This window comes from Canis lupus, chromosome 24 (genome assembly GCF_048164855.1).
Source record: "Canis lupus baileyi chromosome 24, mCanLup2.hap1, whole genome shotgun sequence".
NCBI classification, from domain to species: domain Eukaryota; kingdom Metazoa; phylum Chordata; class Mammalia; order Carnivora; family Canidae; genus Canis; species Canis lupus.
In genome coordinates, this window is record NC_132861.1 from 50,554,228 (window position 1) to 50,576,427 (window position 22,200).

Here is a 22,200-nt window from a genome sequence, read left to right on the forward strand (position 1 = left end):
ATGCTTCAGGACACACATCTCTGCTGGCCTTGACGGGTCCCCTCCAGGGGGTGCTCAGTGTCCCATGTCTGTGGGGCTGGGCTCGGCAGGGACGTGTGTTATCCAGTCTCCTGGCCTGGTCAGCACCTCTGCTGCCACAGCTGAGCCTGCCCCCCCCCCCCCACCTGCCAGGGAAGCCAACAGTCACAGCTGGATTCCAAAGATTGAGGCCCCACAAAGGGATCCACAGACATGACTACATCGACTGTCAGAGCTAGGCCCAGGCAGGGCCAGGGCACCCACCCCCACATGCTGCTAACCGATTTGACCCGTCTCAACTGGGTGCTGATCTCAGGATGACCATGAAAGTGGGACCTACTCTTTTTGTGGACGGTGACCATCAAAGGCCTGTCACCAGGGTGAAGCCGCACGAGCACGGGGGTCTCGATGAGGTCCTGAGGTAGGTAGCCCAGGAGGGGGACCGCCCTGCAAGGCAAGCATGCACCCTTCATTGAGCATGCAGGAGTTCGGCTGCAGCTCCCACCCAGGCGGGGCAGCAGACCACCTCCAAGAACCCTCTTGCTCACTAGGAAAAAGAGATAGACTCCAAATTGCCCCAAGATCGAGGTTTGGGGATGAGGCTAACAGAGAACCAGTCTTGCAGTTACTCAGCAAACGAAAGCTCGCAGCCTCCCGAGGGGCTGATAGGAAACAAGGCCCTACAAGGCCCAGCCCCGGGCAGGCTGAGGGCCTTAGCATCGGCTTAGCTCCCAAGAGAATAAAACAGACAGTTTTTGCCGTTCCTCTCTTAAGATCTTTCCTTTCTTTGTGTCATTTTTAAGTTCCGCCAGAAGCGGCTGGCATGGCCTTTTTAAACTAGTTTTGCCTGGACTCTGCACAACCCTGTGTGTGCGCCTCTTTTCCAACACCCGAGGGTTCTCTTTTCCTATTACTTTGGCCACCACGTCTAGTCCTGAGGAGCCACCCACAGGCTGGGCGCCTTGGCTCTGTCCTGTTGGGTCTGCTGCAGCTCTTACTCTACCCTCTGGGAGGACGTCTGGGGGTGAACTCCCCGGGGTCCCTTCTGCCTCTGCATCCAGCTTCCTCCACAGCTCAGCCCTGCCCCCTCTTCCAAGTGCAGCCTCTCAGCCTCCCCCTGGAGGCCAGTCTACTTGCACATGAACTGGTTCCTCAAACTCTTCTGCTCTAGCAGAAGGACGCTCTCCAAGTCTTTAGAGCGAAGCTTGCTTGCTCCCAGAAGGGAACTTGCTTGTGGCCCAGGGTCATTATTTTGTTTTCTCCTCCTGCTCCAAAATACACTCTTGCCAGGCCTTGTGATTTCCTTGATGGGAGAGTAGGTACAGAATGTTCCTGGTGCCCTTCCAGGTCAAGGTTTGGCAGGGAGAGGGGGGAAGGAGGGAGGAGGGAGGGGAAAGAGGAGAGGAAGAAGAGGAAGAGGGAAGGGAGGAGGAAGAGGGAAGGGAGGAGGAAGAGCAGGAGGAAGAGGAGGGGGAATGGGAGGGGGGAAGGAGGAGGGGAGTGGCAGGAGGAAGAGGAGGGGAAAGGGAGGAGGAAGGAGGAGGGGGAGGGGGAAGGGAGGAGGAAGGTGGGGAGGAGGAACAGCAGTAAGAGAAGGAAGAGGAGGAGGAGCAGGAGGAAGAGGGGAAGGGAGGGGGGAGGAGGGGAAGGGATGAGGATGAGCAGGAGGAAGAGTAGGGGGAAGGGAGGAGGGAGGAGGAAGAGGGGAAGCAGGAGGAAGGAAGAGGAGGGGGAAGGGAGGAGGGAGGAGGAAGAGGGGGAGCAGGAGGAAGGAAGAGGAGGGGAAGGGAGGAGGAAGGTGGGGAGGAGGATCAGCAGTAAGAGGAGGAAGAGGAGGGGAAGGGAGGAGGGGGAGCAAGAGGAAGAGGAGGGGGAAGGGAGCAGGAAGGAGGAGGAGGAGGAGCAGGAGAGAGAGGAGGGGAGGGAGGAGGGGAAGCAGGAGGAAGAGGAGGAGGGAGGGGAAGGGAGGAGGGTGAGCAGGAGGAAGAGAATGGGGAATGAGAGGAGGGTGGAGGAGGAGGGGAGCAGCAGGAGGAAGAGGATGGGGAAGGGAGGAGGAAGGAGGAGGAGGGGAAGGGAGAAGGGTGGAAGAGAGGACGGGAAAGGAGCAGGAAGGAGGAGGAGGGGGTGCAGGAGGAAGAGGAAGAGAAGGGAGGAGGAAGGAGAAGGGGGAAGGGAGGAGGGAGGAAGGAGAGGGAGGAGGGGGAAGGGAGGAGGAGGAGGGGAGGGAGGAGGGCAAGCAGGAAAAAGAGGAGGGGAAGGGAGGAGGGAGGAGGAAGAAGGGGAGCAGGAGGAAGGAAGAGGAGGGGAAGGGAGGAGGAAGGTGGGGAGGAGTCCTGGCCACCTGCCCAGCTGTCCTGGGCTCTGCGGCTGGGCTCCCCACAGGGCTTTGCTAAGGCTGCTCCTGGCTCCTCCACAGACCCTCCGCCCTCCACCCCCTCCACCCTCCCCAGCCGCTCACTCCTGCACGCGAGTGCCCCCTGCGTGGGCCCCTGTGTGGGCCGCGTTCTCAGGCTTCTGGAGGAATAAATCATGGTCCTGGGTTTGCTTTATGAATGGGGCCCCCAGGGCCCACCCTCCGGGACCCTGCTGGGCAGGGCCGGGTGCGGCCCGGGAACCTGCACCGTGAACCCTGATGCTCCGGTGGTTCTGCCGCGGCCGGAGCAGGAGGCCGATGGTTCCCTGGCTGCCTGCGAGCAGCTCTTCCCCAGGGTGGCACCTGGTGGCCGCGGGCCAGGCGCGGGCAGTGGGGTAGACTGGATCCCCGACAGCACCTGTGGAGGCCACCCTGGCCACCCTGGCACTTCTAGGCCCTCCTCCCGTGGGTCTTCCAAGGAAAGTTCCTCCCCATGACCCCCCGCAGCCAGCAGTATTTTCTGTTTCACGCAGGAGCAGCTGGGGGAAGGCGCTTGGCGGGCCTCGGCCCACAGCCGCAGCCGGATCCCTCTCAGGACGCAGTGCTCCCGACTCCAAGAAACGCCATCGGCACCAGCTATGGCCCTTGGTGGGAGACGGAGCGAAGCTCTGGGTGCGAAGGGAGGTGATCCCCGGGGCCGGTCTGTGGCACCCAGGCCAGCAGACGCCTTTCCGCTGGGATCCTGCGACGGCGTCTCCAGCTTCCACCCCAACACCGTCCCAGCACACCTTCCCTGGCTGTAACCTCCTTAACTCACGTGAGATTATGAACTGAGTTTAAACAGGATAATAAAGACAGACTCAATTAGAATGATTACCAGGTGCTCCCCGGAATGCCCCATTTACACAATGCTCATCTCCCAGGAGGGTTTTAGGGCAATTCCAGGATGATTTCATTGCCAAAGGTTCAACATTCTGGTGAATTATCACGTAAGTAAAACCAAGATGCAGCCTTCGCTTTAGCTACGCAGCTTCAACGTCCAAAACATGAAAATTCATTGAGCTTTACTGAATTGCCATTAAGCAACCGCCGAGATCATGATGAAACGCTAAATATCACGTGATCGCGTCTGCTGCCTCCAAGCCAAGCCAAGTGCAAGAGGCGCGTGCTGGCCGAGAGGCCGGCGTCACCGTACTTACCTTTCATCCACGTCCTGGAACAAACAATTTGGTGTATGTGTGGTCGTAAAAATTCTCTTTTCAGGAGGAATTCTAGGGGCTGAAAGAAGAGAATTTTACACAAGTTTCTGATTCTAAGAAATAACACGCCTGATGCAGTCATGATACAGACACTAGAAAATACCACATAGATTCAGAGCGATGGGCAGCTAAGGAAGGAAATTCAGACATGGACCTGAAGCACAGAGCCCGCCGCATCGGGATCAGGGCCGACCCTATGCTGGGTGACCGCCAGCCGGCCTTCCCAACTTTTTGTGGACAGGTTTAGTCTAGAAAGCTAAGAATTGGCACATTAACAGAACCACGTGCTGATGCATAGGCTTTTCTCAGCAAAATCATGCTGGGAGGCCAAATTCATGATTTTTAAGATCCGACGAGAGTGAGCTGAACAAACTGTTTTTATTCAGATTCAAAATTCTCAGCAAATATCATTGTGCTGGGGACTTCATAGATTCCAGGGTGGGTGAAGTTGATAGAGTAATTTGCAGAAAGGAAATCATACGTCCAGGATTTTTCCTTCAGCCACCAAATTCATGCACAGAACATTCAGAATTCCAGAGCCTCATTCCTGAAGGAGACTCAGGTCGTTTCGAGGAGTAACATGTTGAAATCTCAGTAACCTAAGTCTTTATTGAATATTTGGAAGAGAACATTCTATAATCTTTATGGAAGAACCCACCAAACATCTGAAAGAGGGCCACGTACCTAAGACACTTCCCCTAGTTTTAAGAAATACCTTCTTACAGCGTGACCTCATTAACCCCTGAGACAAGGTGAGGAGCACAGTGGGACGTGGCCTAAAGCGGATCCCTGTGGATCAGTAGCTACACATGGCGACTGCTCTCTGAGAATTCTGCAGCCCCGTGGCTGGCTGAGTGACCAGGGTGAGGAACTTGGGCTCCTGGCCAGGTACTGCAGCTGGTTCGGCACAAGGACCATGTCATGAGGCAGTTCAGGAGGAGGTCGGCACCAGAAGGACAGAATCGGGGCGGCAAAGTGCCTTGGGGCCCTCTGGGCTTCAAGGGAAAACCCAGTTTTGGGGAGTTTTTGGGGAAAGGGTGCCCTGAGAAGCTAGCAGGACCAGGGATGGACAGCCGGTGGGATCAGTGTGCTGTGGTGACGGCCTTCTAGGGCGAGGAAGGGCGGAAAGCAGGAGCAAAGCCAGGGTGTTGGGCAGTCAACCAGCCTGCAGAAGCCAGTGCCCATGGGGGTGGAAACGCAGTGGGAGGTAGGATGCACCCAGGTGGGGAAGCAGGAAGGTCAGCACTTCATCTCTTGGGAGGGGAACGGCTTGGTTCTGAGCAGGCAGTGGTGTGTCTGCACCTTCCAGGCGTGGGGGTGCATGGGGGAGGCAGGGGCTGGGGGACCTGGACCATCGGGGCCATTCTCACTACTCAGATGGAAGGCAGAGGCTGGGAAAGGGGAAGGCACTCTCGGCCACAGCAGTGGCCTGGTCACGGTGGGAGATGCCGGCACCCAGACCCTTTCAGGAGGTGGTACGGCAGGGGCTACAGGGAGGCCCAGGTGACAAAGGTGGGTGTGCCCTAGAGAGAGAGAGACGCCCTGGCGGAGAGGCCAGCCTTTCTGACGTTAGGTCTGAACCAGGGGAGTCACTGGGGAGCCAGACGGAGACCGTGCCCCACGCCGCCCACCCCGGGCTGGGCGGTTACCTTCGTAGCCTGAGTGCACTCTCTCTGCCAGCAGCACGCAGCACAGCTGGCTCCCGGCGCCCTGCTGCTCCCGCACCTTGACCAGGTAAGGAGTCATACGGAACGGGTGGTAGCGAATCTCGTTCTCGTGGTTTTTCCCAACACTGTGGAGGAAGGCCCGGTCAGAGGTTTGGACTTATGACAGAGGACCTGTCATTTATTGCCAGTCACCTCTCCCCCTGCAGCGGCTGTTATGATAGCGGTCCTTCTACTTGCTGTACGGCAGCCTGAGAAACGGAGCCAGGCTCCTCGCCTGGGGCCCCGGGGCCAAGCTGGAGACGCTGCCCCGGGTCTGCGGGCCGTGCTTCTCCCCCACTCGCCCAATTTCCACGACATTAAGGGTCGATCAAAGAGTAAGCAGCCCCGGGGCAGTGAGAGGTCTTCCAAGAGCCCTTCTCTGGAGCAATATGCAGTTCAATCGAGGAAAAAGACATCGCTTCAACAGTGAGGTCCCAGCCCCAGCTTCTCTGAGTGCCAGTCGTGGCGGGGTCACTCCTGACACTGCAGCCGGACGCTCAAAACAAGTCACCTTGTTTTGGGCCAAAAGCCTGCTGGGAGAGCTGTGGACTCTCCTTGGAAAAATGCACATTTGAACTAAAGGCTGCATGTGCTCTTGGGGTCCCCAGACCCTGGGGCACACGCCTTCTCAGTAAAGCGCTCTCGGGCGGTTTCCCAGGTGAAGGACACCGAGTCCAGGCTGCTCAGGCTCTCCATGTGGCGCCCTGAGGTCATCCCAGTGCTGACTGTGCTCCTCAACGCCCTGGGCACAGTTAAAATTCAGCTTGTCAAACTGGTGTTTTCACACAGACTTTTGAGAAATATGCGCCCTGTGTGGCAGGGGCAGAGAGCTTATACCCTGAAGAACAGGGGTGCAGAAGGGCACAGGGGGTCACGGCACACCAACAACTGGGGGGGAGCACTCCCACATCTCCTCAACCTCGCAAGAAGTGCTCAGGAGAAAACGTGCCCTCACCAACTCTGCAACACCCATCGCGGGCTTACCTGACACGGCAGAAGAAAGATTTCTCCTCCATACATTCTTGAGTAAATGAATCTAAGAGAGAGAGTCCAGAGTCACCCATCCCACTGCACGACACAGCACAGACAGCGCTCTGTCTCCCCCAGGCTACAGACAAGCAGGGAATCAAGAGTCAGGGCGTGAATGCCTATTTACGGGAGCACAGAGCGAAGCCCTTAGAGATCACTCATTACGGTTCTGACTACAAGCAAACATACTTCATGAGTATAGCACATACCAAATTATGAAATGCTAAAAGCTCACCACCAGAAGTTTACCAGTTTTTTTTTTTTAAAGATTTTATTTATTTATTCATGAGAGACACAGAGAGAAGCAGGCTCCCTGCGGGGAGCCCGACGTGGGACTCGATCCCGGGACCCCTGGGGTCACGCCCTGAGCCAAAGGCAGATGTTCAACCACTGAGCCCCCCCAGGCGCCCCAGAAGTTTACCAGTTTTGAAATGGTCCATAAACTGCTACAAACACACCAACTAATTAAGAATTGAACTCTGGGAGACATACTTACAGGCAGAATTTTTGCAAGTAAAGCCCTAAGCATTTCAACCTATGACTTTGGGAGGGGAGGGGTATTCAGTTCTGACAGAAGCAACTTAGGTCATTTCAAAGCTTATATCAAATTTCTCTGCTAAAATATTAACCTACTTTGAAATCTGAAACACTTAGCAGAAACATGACGTCACATGGTGGCATCATCAGAGATGAGGGAATGGCGTTTTCCACATTTATTTCTTATAAAAGAAATCTTTGATGTTCATCTTTTATATAAAGTTTCCTCTATCCAAAAGAAAGAGGAAAAGCAGGAAATCACTAGTTAGAGAAAGTGGTATAAAGTTACCAGCCGGGAAAGGCCTTGGAGGAGTCACCTGGTCCTTCTTTTTTATTCAGATAAAAATTCAGTGGAAACCATGCCAGGGAGATGGTGCCAGTCTGTTCATGCTGTAAACTCGCGTGTGGAGTGAGGAACGTTCCACTCAATGGACCCACCCTATGGGTCCTCATGACACGCACTGCAAGCTTCAGGGACCTCACTGGACAGTTCCTGGGTGGGAATTCTGGGAGAAGGCAGGTGACTCTCTGTTTAAAACCAAGAGCAAGGAATATCTCCTCTTTTCATGAGTCAGCCATAAGCAAACTCCCAGGTTTGTTAAGAAAGTACAGCCAGGGAACTACGGTGCTGGTGCTGGTGCTGGTGCTGGTGGAGGTGGAGTTAAGGTGGAGGTGGTGGTGGTAGTGGTGGTGGTGGAGGTGGAGGTGGAGGTGGAGGTGCAGGAGGAGGTGGAGGTGGTGGTGGTAGAGGAGGAGGTGGAGGTGCAGAAGGAGGTGGAGGTGGAGGTGGTGGTGGAGGTGGAGGAGGAGGTGAAGGAGGAGGTGGAGGTGGAGGAGGAGGTGGAGGTGGAGGTGGAGGAGGAGGTGGAGGTGGTGGTGGAGGTGGAGGAGGAGGTGGAGGAGGAGGTGAAGGAGGAGGTGGAGGTGGAGGAGGAGGTGGAGGTGGAGGTGGAGGAGGAGGTGGAGGTGGAGGAGGAGGTGGAGGTGGTGGAGGTGGTGGTGGAAGAGGAGGAGGTGGAGGTAGTGGTGGAGGTGGAGGTAGTGGTGGAGTTAAGGTAGAGGTGGAGGTGATGGTGGTATTGGTGGTGGTGGTGGTGGAGGAGGAGGAGGAGGAGGAGGAGGAGGAGGAGGTAGAGGAGGAAGAGGAGGAGGAGGTGGAGATGGAGGAAGAGGAGGAGGTGGAGGTGGAGATGGAGGAGGAGGAGGAGGAGGCTCAGTGGCGGCCCAGCCAGCTGACTGGGAGCAGGAGGAGATGGGAGGAGGAGAGGGGCCCACACTCCAGCGGGGAGCAGGGCTGAGGAGCATTTGATGTGAGCAGAGATGCTGACCCCCGAGCCAAAGGGAACCGGGAACCAGTTCCGGGTGATGTGGCCCGGGCAGCCTCCTGCTGCATCACGACCCAGGTCCCGGCCGTCTGGGGTGCCTCCTGGTCCCCCTGTTTCCCATCATTTCTCCTGACTGCTCTGCATTTCAGCTTCAGCTCCGAGCCACTGGAGGCCTGAGGGCGGGCGGGCAGACGCTGCAAGAGTCCCCACCAAGGGGCTTCTGGGGGCCGCCCAGGGTTGCAGGACGTGCCTGCGCTGCTGGGGCCTCCCAGGGCCCGGCCCGGCTCCTGCCGAGACTGGTCTGGTCACCCACCCCGCCCTGCCCCCGCTACGTGCAAGGCGCTGGCCCCTGAGAGCTCCCAAGCCTTCCAGACCCCACGCCTTCCCGGTCAAATTCCAGAACGCGGCAGGGTTAACCGCCCGAGCCGGGACAGCGGGGCCAAAAGCCTGCCACGGTCGCACTGCCAGGCCGTGGCCCGGGGCGGCGGCCACCGTGCAGAGGGTGCCTGCCGGGCCTGGGGAGCTCGTGGTCGGAGCACGGGAGGACGTGGCTGCGCGGCTGGCCACGCTGAGGAGTGCTCTCCGCAGCCCGCGGGCGTCCCTGCAGCTGACAGCCAGGGCACCCTCCGCCCCACGGCCTTGCCACACTCTGCCAGCTGTGCCAGGACTTCAGCTTCTCAGAACTTCGTTTCTAAGATGCCTAACATCCCTCCCAGTCTCCCGAAACAGCTCTGCCTCTCTGAAATTTATGCACAGACTACTCTCCAGAGCTTATCCTCAACTAGCAGCTTTCCGTCTTTGGCCTGGGACAGCTGCCGGGTGGTCTCTGGCAGGGGGGAAGTAGGGCGCACGCCCCCCACCTGGGGTGGGCCAGCCTGCCCCCCTCGCCCCACTGCCCTGGGAAGGCAGCAGCCCCCCACGGTCCCCACCGTGCATGAGACCAGGCAGCCCCAGGCCCTCACCTGCTCCACGGCCCACACTCCAGGGCGGAAGCTTGTAAGGCGTGGTCGAGGCATGGAACACGCTGACGTCGTGGGGCGCCAGGAACTCCACGAACCTGGCACCGTAGAAGGCATCCCTTTTACAGTGAAAGATGGAGGCAACTTGGTCAGAGATGTACAGGATTTTCCCGGTGGCCAGGGACACGGCCGCAGCAAACATACCCTGCAAGGAAGAAGGAGCTGCGTGAGGACAGGCTGCCCCTCCCTGAGGGGCACAGATTTGGGAGGGTCAGGGGAGGCCTCTGGGCTCTCTCCCTCTCACCTGGGCCCGCAGCCCCAAACCTCTGCCAGCCCATCTCCAACCCAGGGTGCAGCAGGGTGGGGTGGGGGGCGATGCCCCCTGGGCAGCTAGAGGCTCCTACCCCGGCTCCCTCCCTGCTGGCTGGTGACCTGGCCCAGAGCTCCCAGGGGGTTCAGCCCCAGCGAGGGCACTGGAGGAAGGAGATGGGGAGGATCAGGGAACCCACTCTCTCCAGACCAGATCAGTATGTCTGGGTGCCCACCTGCCCCAATGTCTGCTCTCTGACGGAGAAGTAGGGGCACGGACCCCCAAGAGTGCCTGACCCCTATGGGTTGCTTAAAAATGCATGAGCTTTGGAGTCTCATGAGCTGAGTTCAAATCCCAGGGCGCTCTCTCCTCCCTCCTCCCCTGAATGAGCCTAAGGTCACCTGGTCACCCCTGGGTCAGGGTGGGGCTCACTCTTACACGCGCAAGGTTTGGGGGTGGAGTCGGCCACGGGAGAAGGGCAATCGCACAGAAACAGGGCGAGTCTGCACAACAGCTGCTTCGTCTGAATCACTGACTTTACACTGTTTTTTCAGGGTATGAGCTCACTTCCTGAAATCCCGAACTCCGTTTCTACAAAGCCACTGGCTGCAGAGGCTCAGCGAGCTCAGCGGACGAGGGTCTCAGCTTACTGGGGAAGACGTCACTGGAGTCGGACACTTACCGCGTTCTTCACGGTGAACTCGGAGGTGACACTCTCAATTTCTTCCACGGTGTAGGAGGGCACGTAGGCACTGCAGGGGTGGTTCTCGCTGGACATGAGCAGCTGGTAATACTCCTCGTTGGCTGCAGGAGAGACGGGGAGGCCTGAAAAGGGACCCTCCCTCCCTACGTCGGGGGCTCTACTGTTCTCATGGAAAAGTGCGCTACGCACACTGTCTTCCCGGGCCGCCAAGAGAAGGAAGAGAGGAATGTGAAGGCAAAGCAAACAGAAATCTGTCTTATTTTTCCTGAAAAATCCGGAAACCTTTGATTACGGAACTTTTTAATGGTGTAAGTACACACTACTCCCAGTAACACGGGCACAGTTCCACCCGACGCTCCCTCTGCCCGCAGGGTCCCCAATCAGGACACAAGGCTGACGTTTCCCCTTGGGGACGCCTGGGCAGCCCCCGCACCTGCCCCTGGGAGCCCCACCAGGCACATCCATCCAGACAGAAGCCACCGCTCAGACACGGGGCACGAGAAGCAGCACCGCCACGGACTGTTCCCGACGCAACCTGCGGCTTCGGAGAGCGGACTATCCCGGGGCCTCTCACCCGGCACCTGAGGGTGGGGGAGCCCCCGGCGAGGGGTGGCGGCAGCTCCGCCCGTCAGAGAACCTCCTCCCCCTGCAGCGTGGGAGTTTCCTCGGGTGGGCTGGCCGGGCACAGTGCCTGTCGCTGCTGTACTACCCTCACCAAACAGACGCAGCCTTAGCCGGCGGCCTGCAGAGCAACGTGGTCCCCCAGGCCCTGCGCGAGCTGTCCCCACCACACCACACGGGACAGGCAATGCCGCCCTCCTGACAAAAGCCCTCCGAGCGTCCGAAGATACGAACACTATGTGAAATATGTCTTTGTATCCACGCTGCCGGTGACGAGCCTTGCCCTGCCTGTAAGCCCTGCCCTGGGACAGTAACAGCTGATCCCAGAAAAAAGCCAGTGTTAGACCTTTATCTCAGCCGTCGCCGCTTCTCTGCTCTCGTGCATGTTTCCAGCGTGCCGAGTCCACTGGGACCTCAGCGTGCGAGTACTGTGTACACGGGGGCAAAGTAGGTAGAGCAGGGGTGGGGCTCCCACCGCTGCGGGGAGAGGGCACCTCCCTCATCTGCCCCCAGGCGGTGCTGGCCTGGCTTCTGTCTCTGCTTGCTGGTCTTAAGGGACCAAAACAGCTAAGAGATTCCTCAAAGTGCAGGAGTGGGTGGTTTCCAGTGTAACGAGAAAGGGTTCACCTGAGCGTCCGCTGCTATAAGATCGGGAACGCACACGTGTGCACTTCCTCCAAGCTTTCTGCTGTTTTCTCTGCAACGCTGGAGGAAACTTTAAAAACTCTCAAAACTCACGTCCCCATTCCCAGCTACAGACCAAAAAACAAGGCTGTTTGGACCTTTCTGACCACCTAGAGCTAAAGCACCCTGCGATGACCCCGAACGCAGGGGTCATGGCCCAAACCCCCAGGGCTGGGTGTCTCCAGAAGAGCTGGCCCAGCAGTCGAGTTCTTGGCTCGCTAGAAATGCTGGCGCCTCCTCCACGGCAATGTGCTCCTTACGTGTCCTGGAGACAGAGGCACCTGCAGGTACCTGAGACCAGGGGATGGGGTGTGGAGGAGGGAATACCTGCTCAGGGGAAGTCCAGCTGCAGCAGCAAGTGAAAGAAGACTCAGGGCTGTTGGAAGTTATTTAAGGGGCTTGGAGTTTACTGAAATGTCAAGCATCTGAGCTCGATAATGCAACTATTTTGGAAACTGCAGTGTTTGCTCATAGATTCCAGCACCACATCTATGAAGACTTCTGCACTTGGGTTCTCAGGTGAAAGCCTCAGTCTAGACCGCGGACCAGTCCTAAAGCTCTTACATATCCTGCCACCTAATAGTAAGACCCAAGCATGCCCACAAATGGGAGCGGAATGCGGACTGTGGAGGTCACTACTGAGCACCAGTGATGGCTTCCTGCTTGAAAAGACAACCTTGATGGAAATTCACGCATTTCTAGACAAACAGAACAGATTGCCCAAGGTCTTACATGCAGGAGCTCTCAAGTATTGTCCTGTAAGGGTAAGATCTGGCAATAGTCTCCTGGTATCTCCTGTTATTTTTCAAAGGAGCGACCAGCCCTCAGCTCCACACCTTGGGATGTTCTACTCAAATTCTGTTCCGAGCTGACACATTTCAGTCAACTCCAGCTCAGCTCCAGCCTGAGCCTGGAGGATGCAGGCTACCCTGAATATGACCTGACCCCAGCCCAGAGCACAAAAGCTTTGTGCTGTAAATACCTTTTTATCAGCTGGTTTTCTACTTTTTTTTTTTTCTCTGAATGTCAAGTACAGTAGAAAACTTGCAAAGAATAAGGGTTTCCGATCTTTGTGATTTCATCGGACTTCTAGAATTTCCTTTTGCGACTTCAGGGTTGGGCTTTAGAAAGTCGACACAATGCAACTTATTTCTACGAGTTTGGGACAAGTACACGAACCAGACGCACCTTTCACCTGCTTCACGCTCCTGAGCGCGTACTTCAAGGTTGCCAATGTGCTGGCTTTCCCTTTGGCCTTCTTGTCCACAGGCAGGTGGACTTTCAGCTCCTTCAGGGTTTTTATCAGTTCCTTGTGCGCATCCGCTTTGGCAGACTGCTCGCTGTTAAAGAGGCGATCACACATTAGCTTCCCGACTCCTCCTTCCCATGCATCTAGTCCCGTCCCTCAATCAGGCCACTAGGATCTTTTGGTCCACGTGGTTCTCTGTGGAGCCCTGCAGGATGCGCAGCATCCCTGGCCTTCCCTGCCACATTTGCACCCTCGCCAAATGTGACAATCAAAGATGTCTCCTGATGCTGCTGCCCATCTTCTGCAGGGAGACAGAGAGCCCCAGCTGAGAACCACTAAGGGCTGCAGACCCCCCCCCCCCAACCTGGGCACTCTGTCCCCAAGGATGGAGTGGGCTCCGTGCCTCAGAGCTGTGCCTTCCTGCCCTGTCAGACAGAAAAGGAGGGAGTGATGGAGATTACAGAGAATAAATAGCAGACTTCGGAGACGAAAGACTCATAAGTAGAGCCTCTAAACTTAAGGATACAGAGACGGGAGGAAGATGAAACAGGTGGGCCCTTCCTGTTTAGAGCAGGGGGTGCAGAAAGAATGCTGGAGGTACGGTCTCAGGTGCCCACACACTCAGGCCTGAGAGCCGGACTTTGCTCCAGGGGTGACATAAAAATGTCTGTGGATGCGAAATTAAGGACACCTTCGTTACAAACACCTAAGAAAGGGGAAGAATGTTCCAGATGGAAGTGTCTAGGATGCAGACAAGGCCTGCACAGTGGAGCCAGAGGGGATCCAGATCTGGAACATTCTAGGGGCCCTGAACAGCCAGGGTCCGAGAGGGTGCAGCTGGCTCATAACAGAGACAGCGGAGCAGACCAACAGGGTCTAGCGGAAGGCTGAAAAACGTCCCGTTACCCCAAAACTAACCTCCAATAACAAATCTCCATTTCTGTAAGGATCCTAAATCGAGGGACTTCTAACTGGCCTTACCTGCAGCCACTTGCAGACGTGCTGTGTTCGGACTTCGCCATCATGAGGCCAAAGGCACCTGGACTGTATGGAAGCACAAGAACTAAGGCCAGACTCAGAGGACTGTGCGCTCTACCCGCTTCTCCCCATCCAACCGTGACCACGATCCCACACGTGTAGTCACGTGTAGTAAGACAATCACAAAATAATACAAGGTTAAGGGAAAGCTGGAGCATAAGGCCTCCAAGTTTTATGTACTGGGAGAAGGACTAATTGAGCAAGTTCATGTTCTAGACTCCCGGCTGCTAGCAGGGCTGCATACTCCTCTGCTCCCAAGATCCTACTAGACTCACTGGGCATCTATCTATTGGCAATCAGATATTCAACTTCAACCATGGCATCATTATAGTACATTTTAGTTATTCTGAGTCAATGAGGTTTTCTTAAATGTTGAAAAACGTGGTAATCATTATTTAAAGACCTCAAAGGCGGGCAGCCCCGGTGGTGCAGTGGTTTAGTGCCGCCTGCAGCCCGGGTTGTGATCCTGGAGACCCAGGATCAAGTCCCATGTTGGGCTCCCTGCATAGAGCCTGCTTCTCCCTCTGCCTGTGACTCTCTCTCTCTCTCTGTATAAATAAATAAAAAAATAAAAATCTTAAAAAAAAAAAAAGACCTCAAAGGCAATCAAACAACGGGAGGAGATGCTGAGAAAACAGCCAGGTGGCCGGCCTTGGTGGCCCGAGGGCCCCACCTACCTTGGGTGGACGACGGGCGGCCCCACCAGCATCCCCAGCTCCTCGCTGCCCTGCGAGTCCCGCCCTGGGGAGTGGTTTTCGTTGGCTTCATTTCCACTAGAGCCACTGCTCATGTGAACATCTTCCTGGAGCGGAGCTCCACTGGGCTCAGCCTCCACGGGCTCCTGGGCGGGGTGACTGGGGCTGGGTGGGTATTCGGTGTATCTGTTCATGTTGGTCCCACAATGAAGCTGGGAAAAGAGAGAACTGCCGTGAGGCCTTGGAGAATGCAGGGAGTCACTGCAGCCATCGCATGGAGTGCTCCCCCAGAACCTGGAACCTGGTACCACACTTCGCTGAACACGCTGGTAGCAGTCAGGGTCAATCACAGGGATTCTTTGTTCTTACTCACTGAGCTCCTATCGCCTACCCGCCTGAATTAGGAAGGCAGAGGAATCCTACAGCCACAGCCCCCAGACATCAAATCGCTGATGGCCTAGTCGGGAGGCGACAAGAGGTCAATCACTGCCCAGCACGTGGGGAGCCTTGGGAAAAATCAGGTTCTCACTGAATGGCTGGCAGGGCCTAGGAACCTGCATTTTACAAATCTCCCCAGGTGATGTTGGGGAGCAGCAAGTTCAGAAGTCTTGGCCATCCCAAGCTACAGGAGACCCCGGGCCCCGCTGGCGGGCAAGGGAGACTTCAGGGAGACAGGAGGCTATGAAGAAGGTGTTGCCCTGTGAAGAGGGCCCAGTGGGTGGGAGCCCCCGTGACAGCAGCACAGGGGGCGTGTGCAAGTGGGGGCGCAGAGGGGAGGGAGACCAGCGCCAGGCCACTGAAGGGTTCGAGGTACCAGATGAACAAACTTTGTTGCATTTGGGCAGGTCTTCACCACTGTGCTATATAGAAACTTTAACTTTGGTGTTTAGGGATAAGAAGGTGGAGTGGGGCTGAGGTTGGAGCCAGACCAGCCTCAAGGCATCTGCGATAATTCTAGAAGATAATCACGGGGATGAGCAGACAGGGAGCATGCAATGAGAGAGGGGTTCTACCGGAAGCCTAAGCGTGGAGAGAGAGATGTCCCCGGGAGAGGAGGACCCAGGACGGTGTCTCCTCAGGGTACTGGCAGGAAGCAGAAGACATCTGGCCCCGGAAGGTAGGCAGGTATGGGGAGGGGGAAGCTGTTATTACCCTGGGCCTATAGGGCAGGGAGAGGGATGGTTGCTGAAACCAGAGGAACCCAGACAACCTGCAGTTTGGGAGACCAGAGCTGGGGGCGTAAACCCTCGGCTTTTCTCTCCTCCTGACCTCGGTGGGCAGGAAGCCAGGAAGCAAGAGGACCCGCTAGCACAGTCCCAGAAGGCCAGCCTTGGGCACTGAGCGGGGGAGGGACAATCCGGAAGGCCCTGCAACACTGCCCTGAGTGGAGTCTTGGGGTGGGGGTGGGGGGGCAGGATGTGCCCACAGGTCCATGTGCTTCAAGAAACAGCCCAGACACCTGGTTGATGGGGGCAACTACAGACACACACCGTTTCACGTAACGCTCCTGATCACTGGGCATGGGACAGCGCAGAGCATACCATTCTGGGTTCTAGTCTACAACGAGGAAACAAGTCAGTGACTTGCTCGAGGTGCTGGATCCCGTGCCCGCCTGCTCCTAAAGACGGGGACCCATGGAGAATCTGACCACATTAGGTCTCATTAGACCTTGTCTTGTTCATGAATCAACAAACAGGGAAAAGCCATAGTGAGTCTTCTGAAAAGATGTGCAGCCAAGACCAGATGAACACAACCTGCAGGGCACGGAGGAGCGCAGCAGACGCAGGCTAGCACTTGCTCCGTAGCATAAATAAAAATCGAGAAATGGTGGATTGAAGGAAACAAGTAAGAAGGATGAACTGAAGCCACAGAGGGAGATGAAAGTGCCACTTTAGAACAGAAAATCAGAAAGACCAAGCCCAGAATCCGTAATGAAGAAGGTGGCCTCAGAGATGTCGAGGATGAGCATGAGGAGCCCTGAAAAGTGCTAAGGGAAAAACAAGGCGTCAGAGCCGTGTTTTCACCCACGGGTAATAGCTCCTTTGGAAAGAGACACCACGACAGTGACGCAGAGACTCTAAGGAAAGATACGCACCAAGGAAACCGTCCTGGCTGAAGACAGATTTGCATCCGGCGGTGAAAGGATTCCTTGAATATTAGGCAAAAAATTACATGAAGAGTCCAAGCCTAGTGATGTCCTGATGTAAAATGATGTTTCCAAGGGAAAAAAAAAAAATCCTACCCACATCCAAACAGGGAAACCACACGGGTCACCTACAGAGGGTGGAACGTCCTGTGAGTCTTGGGCAGAAGACACGGTCTACACGGTTGATACCGGGAGGATACGGTCTCCACGGTCGTGGTCAAGGGGAGGAAATTGCAGGGAACACACCTGCTCATCGTGGCTTTACACAGCAGCACGTTATCAGGACGCTGAGTCACGGAGAACCCAAAACACCAAAACACCTGACCACAGTGTTTTCAGGGACCTTCTAGCCGACTGGATGAGAGCACGGAAGGTGCTCGCTTTTGGGAAGAGGGAGACCAAGGACTAAGAATGGGCTACTCCCACGAAGGAAACCGCCGAAGATCCGGAACCCGGAGACATGCTCCACCTCATCGGTCGTGAGGAAAACACAAAGGATGAGGTCACCAGAAATGAGCAGGACTGAGGGCAACCGGCGTCCACAGGGTGGGGACCTTGTGCGCTGCTGTGGTCACAGAACGGTCTTTCTGGAGGGGCCTCTGGGCATGTCTAGCAAGAGTTACAATCCTGCCCTCCCCGTGCTAGGGGGCCCCTCTGCCCCCCAGGCATGCCCGCACGTGCACACAAAGACCCACGAGCGTGGTGTCCGGAGTGACTAAACTACCGAAGGACCGTCCGCCTTGTCCACCGTGGGCACCTGGCCAGTGCCAGCCTCGACTTCCACACGGAGCCTGTGCCTCACCTGGCCCCCGCCCAGTCCTGCTCCCCCTGGCCCCGAGCACGGCCCCAGCATGCATGAGGGGCTACAGCCCTGCGAGGCCTCCCTGGCTGCCTCCTGAGCATCTCCGCTGCAGCCCGCCTCCTCGGCCCTGATGCTGAGCTCCGACCTCAGGGACTTTGCACTTGCTGCTCCCTGGTGCCCACAGGACTTATCCTGCTGACAGCCTGTCCGTCCTGCACAAACAGCAGACCTCTCCCCCCGCTGCCCCACACCCCCTGCGGGGCATCCCGTCTTCCACCCCGATGTGCTGGGGCCGTGAGCTGTCCCCTGCTGTGTCCCCGGAGCCCCGCACATATGGTTAAAGACACGCAGCCTGGGACATCTGTGCTGGGGACACACGGACAGAGGAGACTGTGGGACACGAAGGAACAAGAACACCGTTAGGACAGCACGTCGGCAAGGCTGGGCGCTGCCCTCCGTCCATTAACTGGCTCCTCCAGCTCACGGCATTGCGGGTGGGTGTAGGTCAGAGAATGGGACTGACGTCCTTCCTGCCCTTGTGGAGCTTACGTTCCAGTGGGGAAGACAGACCACCCACGAGGGAAGGGCCCAGACAGCCGATGAAGGCCAAGTGCTACAGAGAAAGCAACAGAGCAGACGAGGCCGGGCTGCGCCGGCGAGGCCGGGAGTGCGGCCAGAGACGGCGCATGGACGGCAACGTTTGGCCTTGTACCTGCGCCCGCACGCGTGGTGCTGAGCCACAGCCCCTCGGCCTCACTCCTGCCAGCCACCGCGGGGTTTCCACTCCCCGGGCCTCATGGCTTCACACCGGGGGCAGCCTGGAGTCTCTGGCCGTGCTGGCCGCGCGTGGCCTCAGAGGAAGGCCGCACTCTGGGGGTGGCCCCTCGCCTCCCCAGCGGCTGCCAGAGGCTGCTGAAGCAACTGGCCGGAGGGACAGCACACTCCCCGGGCAGCTTTACTTTCTATCCTTTCTTCTTCGTCCTCTTCTTTTGTATGGCCTTTCTGACGAGGCCCCCACGGGCCGAGAGACCAGCCTGCGTCCCAGCCTTCTACCTCCCCGCTCCCTCACTCTTGCTGCCCTGGGATTGCACCTCCCAGTGAAATGCTAGCACTATGTGTTGGCCCAGATTCTACTTTTAAAAGAAACCAAACTAAAACAGGCTGAAGAGAGTGAGAGAGTGGGCCAGGAAGGTGCTGGAGGAAGAATATTCTAGGCTGGGCGGTGGGGGCAAGTGCGAATGTCCTGAGCCAGGGGCCTTTGAGGAAGATGGACCAGCCTGGAGCAGAGTGGGCAACGCAGAGGATAGGAGGGTACTGCAAGGTCGGAGCTGGATCACATGGCACCTTGCAGGGGCAGAGCCAGGATGCTGGCTCTATTCCGAGTGAGATGGGAAACTGAGTTCTGCACAACAAGCTCTGACTTAAACTCTAACAGGGTCACAGGGTGGAGGCAAGGTGGAAGCAGGACCTCTTAGGGGGCTCTTACTATGGTTTGGTAGAGTTGCCAAGGGGCTGCCGGGGGGGGGCATTCTCCTCCTCCTGCCCTCCCCACCCCCCCAGCACCCCTGCACATCATCCATCTCATCCCACAGCCCCTCCCGGGACAAGTAGCCGGTCCTCTCCATGAGTGAGCTGTGAAGGCTGAGGGTTACGTGATCTGCCCTGGATGGCAAGGGCTGCAGCGGGTTCCACCGCTTCCTGACCCTGTGATCTTGGGCAAGTTCCCGAGCCTTCTGTGCCTTGTTTCCTCATCTGTAAGGGGGTGGAAGCAGCACCTCACTGGTTGCTGGGAGGGTTAAATGGCCCAGCCTGTGCCAAGCGTCTGGAAGGCAGTTGTGTCCAACAAAGGCCGGCTTTTATCATCACTGCCAATCACTGCAGGAAAACAGATGGGGTAACAAAATAATTTTTTTTAAAGCAGATATTTTGCTGCCTGCGAGAGCCGACCCTGGCTTGTATGTAAAGGACAAGGAGCTCAGCTGGCCACTCCCAACTCAGGCAGTCAGACACGCTCTGGAAGGAGGCAACACACACTTCGCTTCCATGCACGCCCAAGGGCTTGTCTCTTAGCTCCTCAGAGAGCTCCTGGCTTTGCCACCCTCCCAGACCCCAGGAGCCCGTCTGAGTAGGGCTCATTGAGTAGGAGTCACAGGATTACCTCAGGGGGAAGATAAATCTTCGCAAAGAGGGTCAGACCAGCATGGCAGCGATGTGAAACAACAAACCGACCAAACCACCTGAAACTTCATCATTCCAGAAAATGCATCGCTCAGCACCAGTGGCTCTAACGGCCCAACCTCATTTTGCCACGTTGGCAAAACCGACGTGCTCAACAAAGCAGACTTTGCCTCCTGCCTCCACAAACGTTTACGGAGCACCTGCTCGTGCCAGCACTGCCAGGCCCCTGGGGAGCCCTGGGCAAACCTGTTTTCACCCCTGGGGAGAAGTGCTCTTGGTCTGGGGCCCCTGGGACCCCAGAAAGGAAAGGACAGCCAGGCTGAAAAACGGGTGCCAGGGTAGTTGAGGTGCAGCTGTCCCGGGAGTCCCCCTTGCTGCCCCCTTGCAGACGTCCGCTCAGTGGCTCTGCCCCCAGAGAACGGGCAGACTGGAGGAGCTAAGCCTGGACCCTGACGCTAGTCACGTGACCACAACTTACTAGCGAGGGTTGCCTTGACCGGACACAGGAACATTTAGAAAGTACCGTCCGCAATGAGGTCATAGTCTGGGACGGGCTCACACTAATACGGGAGGGGGAGGAAGGAGGTGGGGGCATGGAAGGAGAGGGACCAAGCGCCAGCTCGTCAGAGCTGGCTGATGAGTTCAGGAGGGTTCATTACGCCATCCTCTCTACTTTCACATGTATTCATAGTTTCCATGAAAAATAGTGAAAAGGAACCGGGAACGAAAGCACAGCCTGGTCCTCAGCCCCGTCCTCCACGGCCACCGCCAGGGCTCCAGGGCAGGTGAAGGCCTCTGGCCCTCAATACCTCGAGCCTAAGGGGTGGCGGGGGGGCGGGGCGTGCTGCATTTCTTTGTGGAAATCGGAAGTCAGTGCACGTGTGCTTCAATCGCTTGAGTCGATCCGCGCGTTGAAACAGAAATATAAGATATATACGGAAAAGTCTTCATTCGATGTATGGCCCCGGACCGAGTACACCCGTGTCCCTAGCACCCAGCTCGGAGGCGGCACACGACCAGTCCCCCGGAGGCCCCTGGTGGCCCTCCCAGCCATCCCCACCCCCAGGGTCACCGCCAGCCTCACTTCTTGCGGCCTGGTTAGTTATGTCTGTCCTCACACTTTATGTAACAGGGATCTCACAGTCTGGACTCTGTCTGGGAGCCCATGGTATTTTACAACCTCAAATATTGTAACATGTTTGCTACTTCCTGGTAGGAGCCAATTCCCTGAGGCCAGCCTGCTGTAATCTGGAGAAAATGTTTGTCCTGCTAAATAAACACCCGCGCTCTCCATGGCAACAGCTGGGTAACCGAGGCAAACGCTGTCCAAATATGGAAGGGAAGACGGCAGGGGAGACGCTCCTCTCGCTCCTCTCGGGCTCACTAAGACTCCTTTGGATTCTCTCAACTCTGTGTCCAAAGCCTCAAATATGCATTAAGCATGACATTTAACACAGCGATGACGACAAACGCCAGCATCCTGGCTTCGGCGTCCAGGGAAGGAGCTCCTCTGGGTGCCTGTGGACACCTGAGCTGCTCCCACCCCTGCCGGGCACCCGCAGGAGCACAGGAGCCCGCGGGCCTCTGGGGCAGTCCCCCCCCCCCCACCCCCCGCTGCTTCCCGCCTGCTCTAGCCCAGGAAACGCAGTAACAAGCTTCTTACAGACGTGGGGCTTAGAGACTTGGAACCAGGGCCTAACAGAGCAGCACAGGGGAAGGACGCATCAGAGGCCCCTGTGCAGACCCCCCCCCCCCCGCCCCCGGCTCCAGCTCCCCGTTAGGTCTGCAGGTGGGCCTGCTTCCCAGGGGGCAGGGGCGGCGGGCGCGGAGCAGAGGCAGGTGGTGGAGCAGTGATGGGCCTCGGCTTAGTTTTCAGTGTCATTCTCCTCTTTTGACTGAATGCTGAGAGGTCCTGCCAGCCACTCAGTGGCCAGACAGAGCCTGTGGTTGCTGAGGCCTGGGGAGGTGACATCGCCATTTAAAAACAGAGGCGTGCCCGCCAGTATTTTTCTGCAAGTTGAGTGTGTGCATGAGACACAGCGCGAATGAGGGGAGCTTTTCCTACTTCCTTCGAAGCGTGGCAGATGCGCCTCAAAGGGGAACGTGCCGTGAGCTGACGCTGAGCATATCAGACATCTCGGACTCCGGCACAGGTGCCTGAGAAAATCTCCCGTAGAGTAACCAGAACCCAAAAACCTAGGCGTGCACACAGGCCTGGGAGACTTCCTAATCGGAGGCCTCCGTGCAGACGAGGAAACTGAGGCCCAGAGCAGTGGCTGAGTCACCCCAGCCTCCAGAGAGCCAGGCTGTGTTAGTTCTTACCAGTGAATCACACCAGGATGCCAGTGACAGATAACTGTGAACACCCACGGTGCCATCCCTGCATTGGCATATCACGTAGCTCCCATTTAAAAAAAAAAAAAAAAAAAAAAAGAGGAGCCCCTTTCCTCATTTTACACATACAACTTACAAAAAGTGATTTACCTTGTATACAAAAACTCGATAAAAACTCGATTTCCAATTAAAGCCTTCGGAGAGAGCCCTGTTCATTCTCAGCCAAACCCAGCCCGGGGCAAGAAACCCCA

The 22,200-nt window shown here is 56.9% G+C and overlaps 1 protein-coding gene across 4 annotated transcripts in view; it reads right to left on the minus strand.

The window, feature by feature from the left end:
- The window catches only part of PER2 (period circadian regulator 2), a 45,025-nt gene that overhangs the window by 16,966 nt on the left and 5,859 nt on the right, over window positions 1–22,200 (minus strand). For all 4 annotated transcript variants that reach the window (XM_072796894.1, XM_072796893.1, XM_072796895.1 and 1 more), the window contains 9 exons: window positions 14,472–14,701; window positions 13,738–13,800; window positions 12,696–12,847; window positions 10,182–10,303; window positions 9,193–9,394; window positions 6,324–6,375; window positions 5,283–5,425; window positions 3,574–3,652; window positions 359–465 (listed from right to left, as the gene is read on the minus strand). In XM_072796894.1, the coding sequence (XP_072652995.1) occupies window positions 359–465; window positions 3,574–3,652; window positions 5,283–5,425; window positions 6,324–6,375; window positions 9,193–9,394; window positions 10,182–10,303; window positions 12,696–12,847; window positions 13,738–13,800; window positions 14,472–14,683 (1,132 nt within the window). In that variant the 5' untranslated portion in view covers window positions 14,684–14,701. The remainder of the gene's footprint in view (window positions 1–358; window positions 466–3,573; window positions 3,653–5,282; window positions 5,426–6,323; window positions 6,376–9,192; window positions 9,395–10,181; window positions 10,304–12,695; window positions 12,848–13,737; window positions 13,801–14,471; window positions 14,702–22,200) is intronic.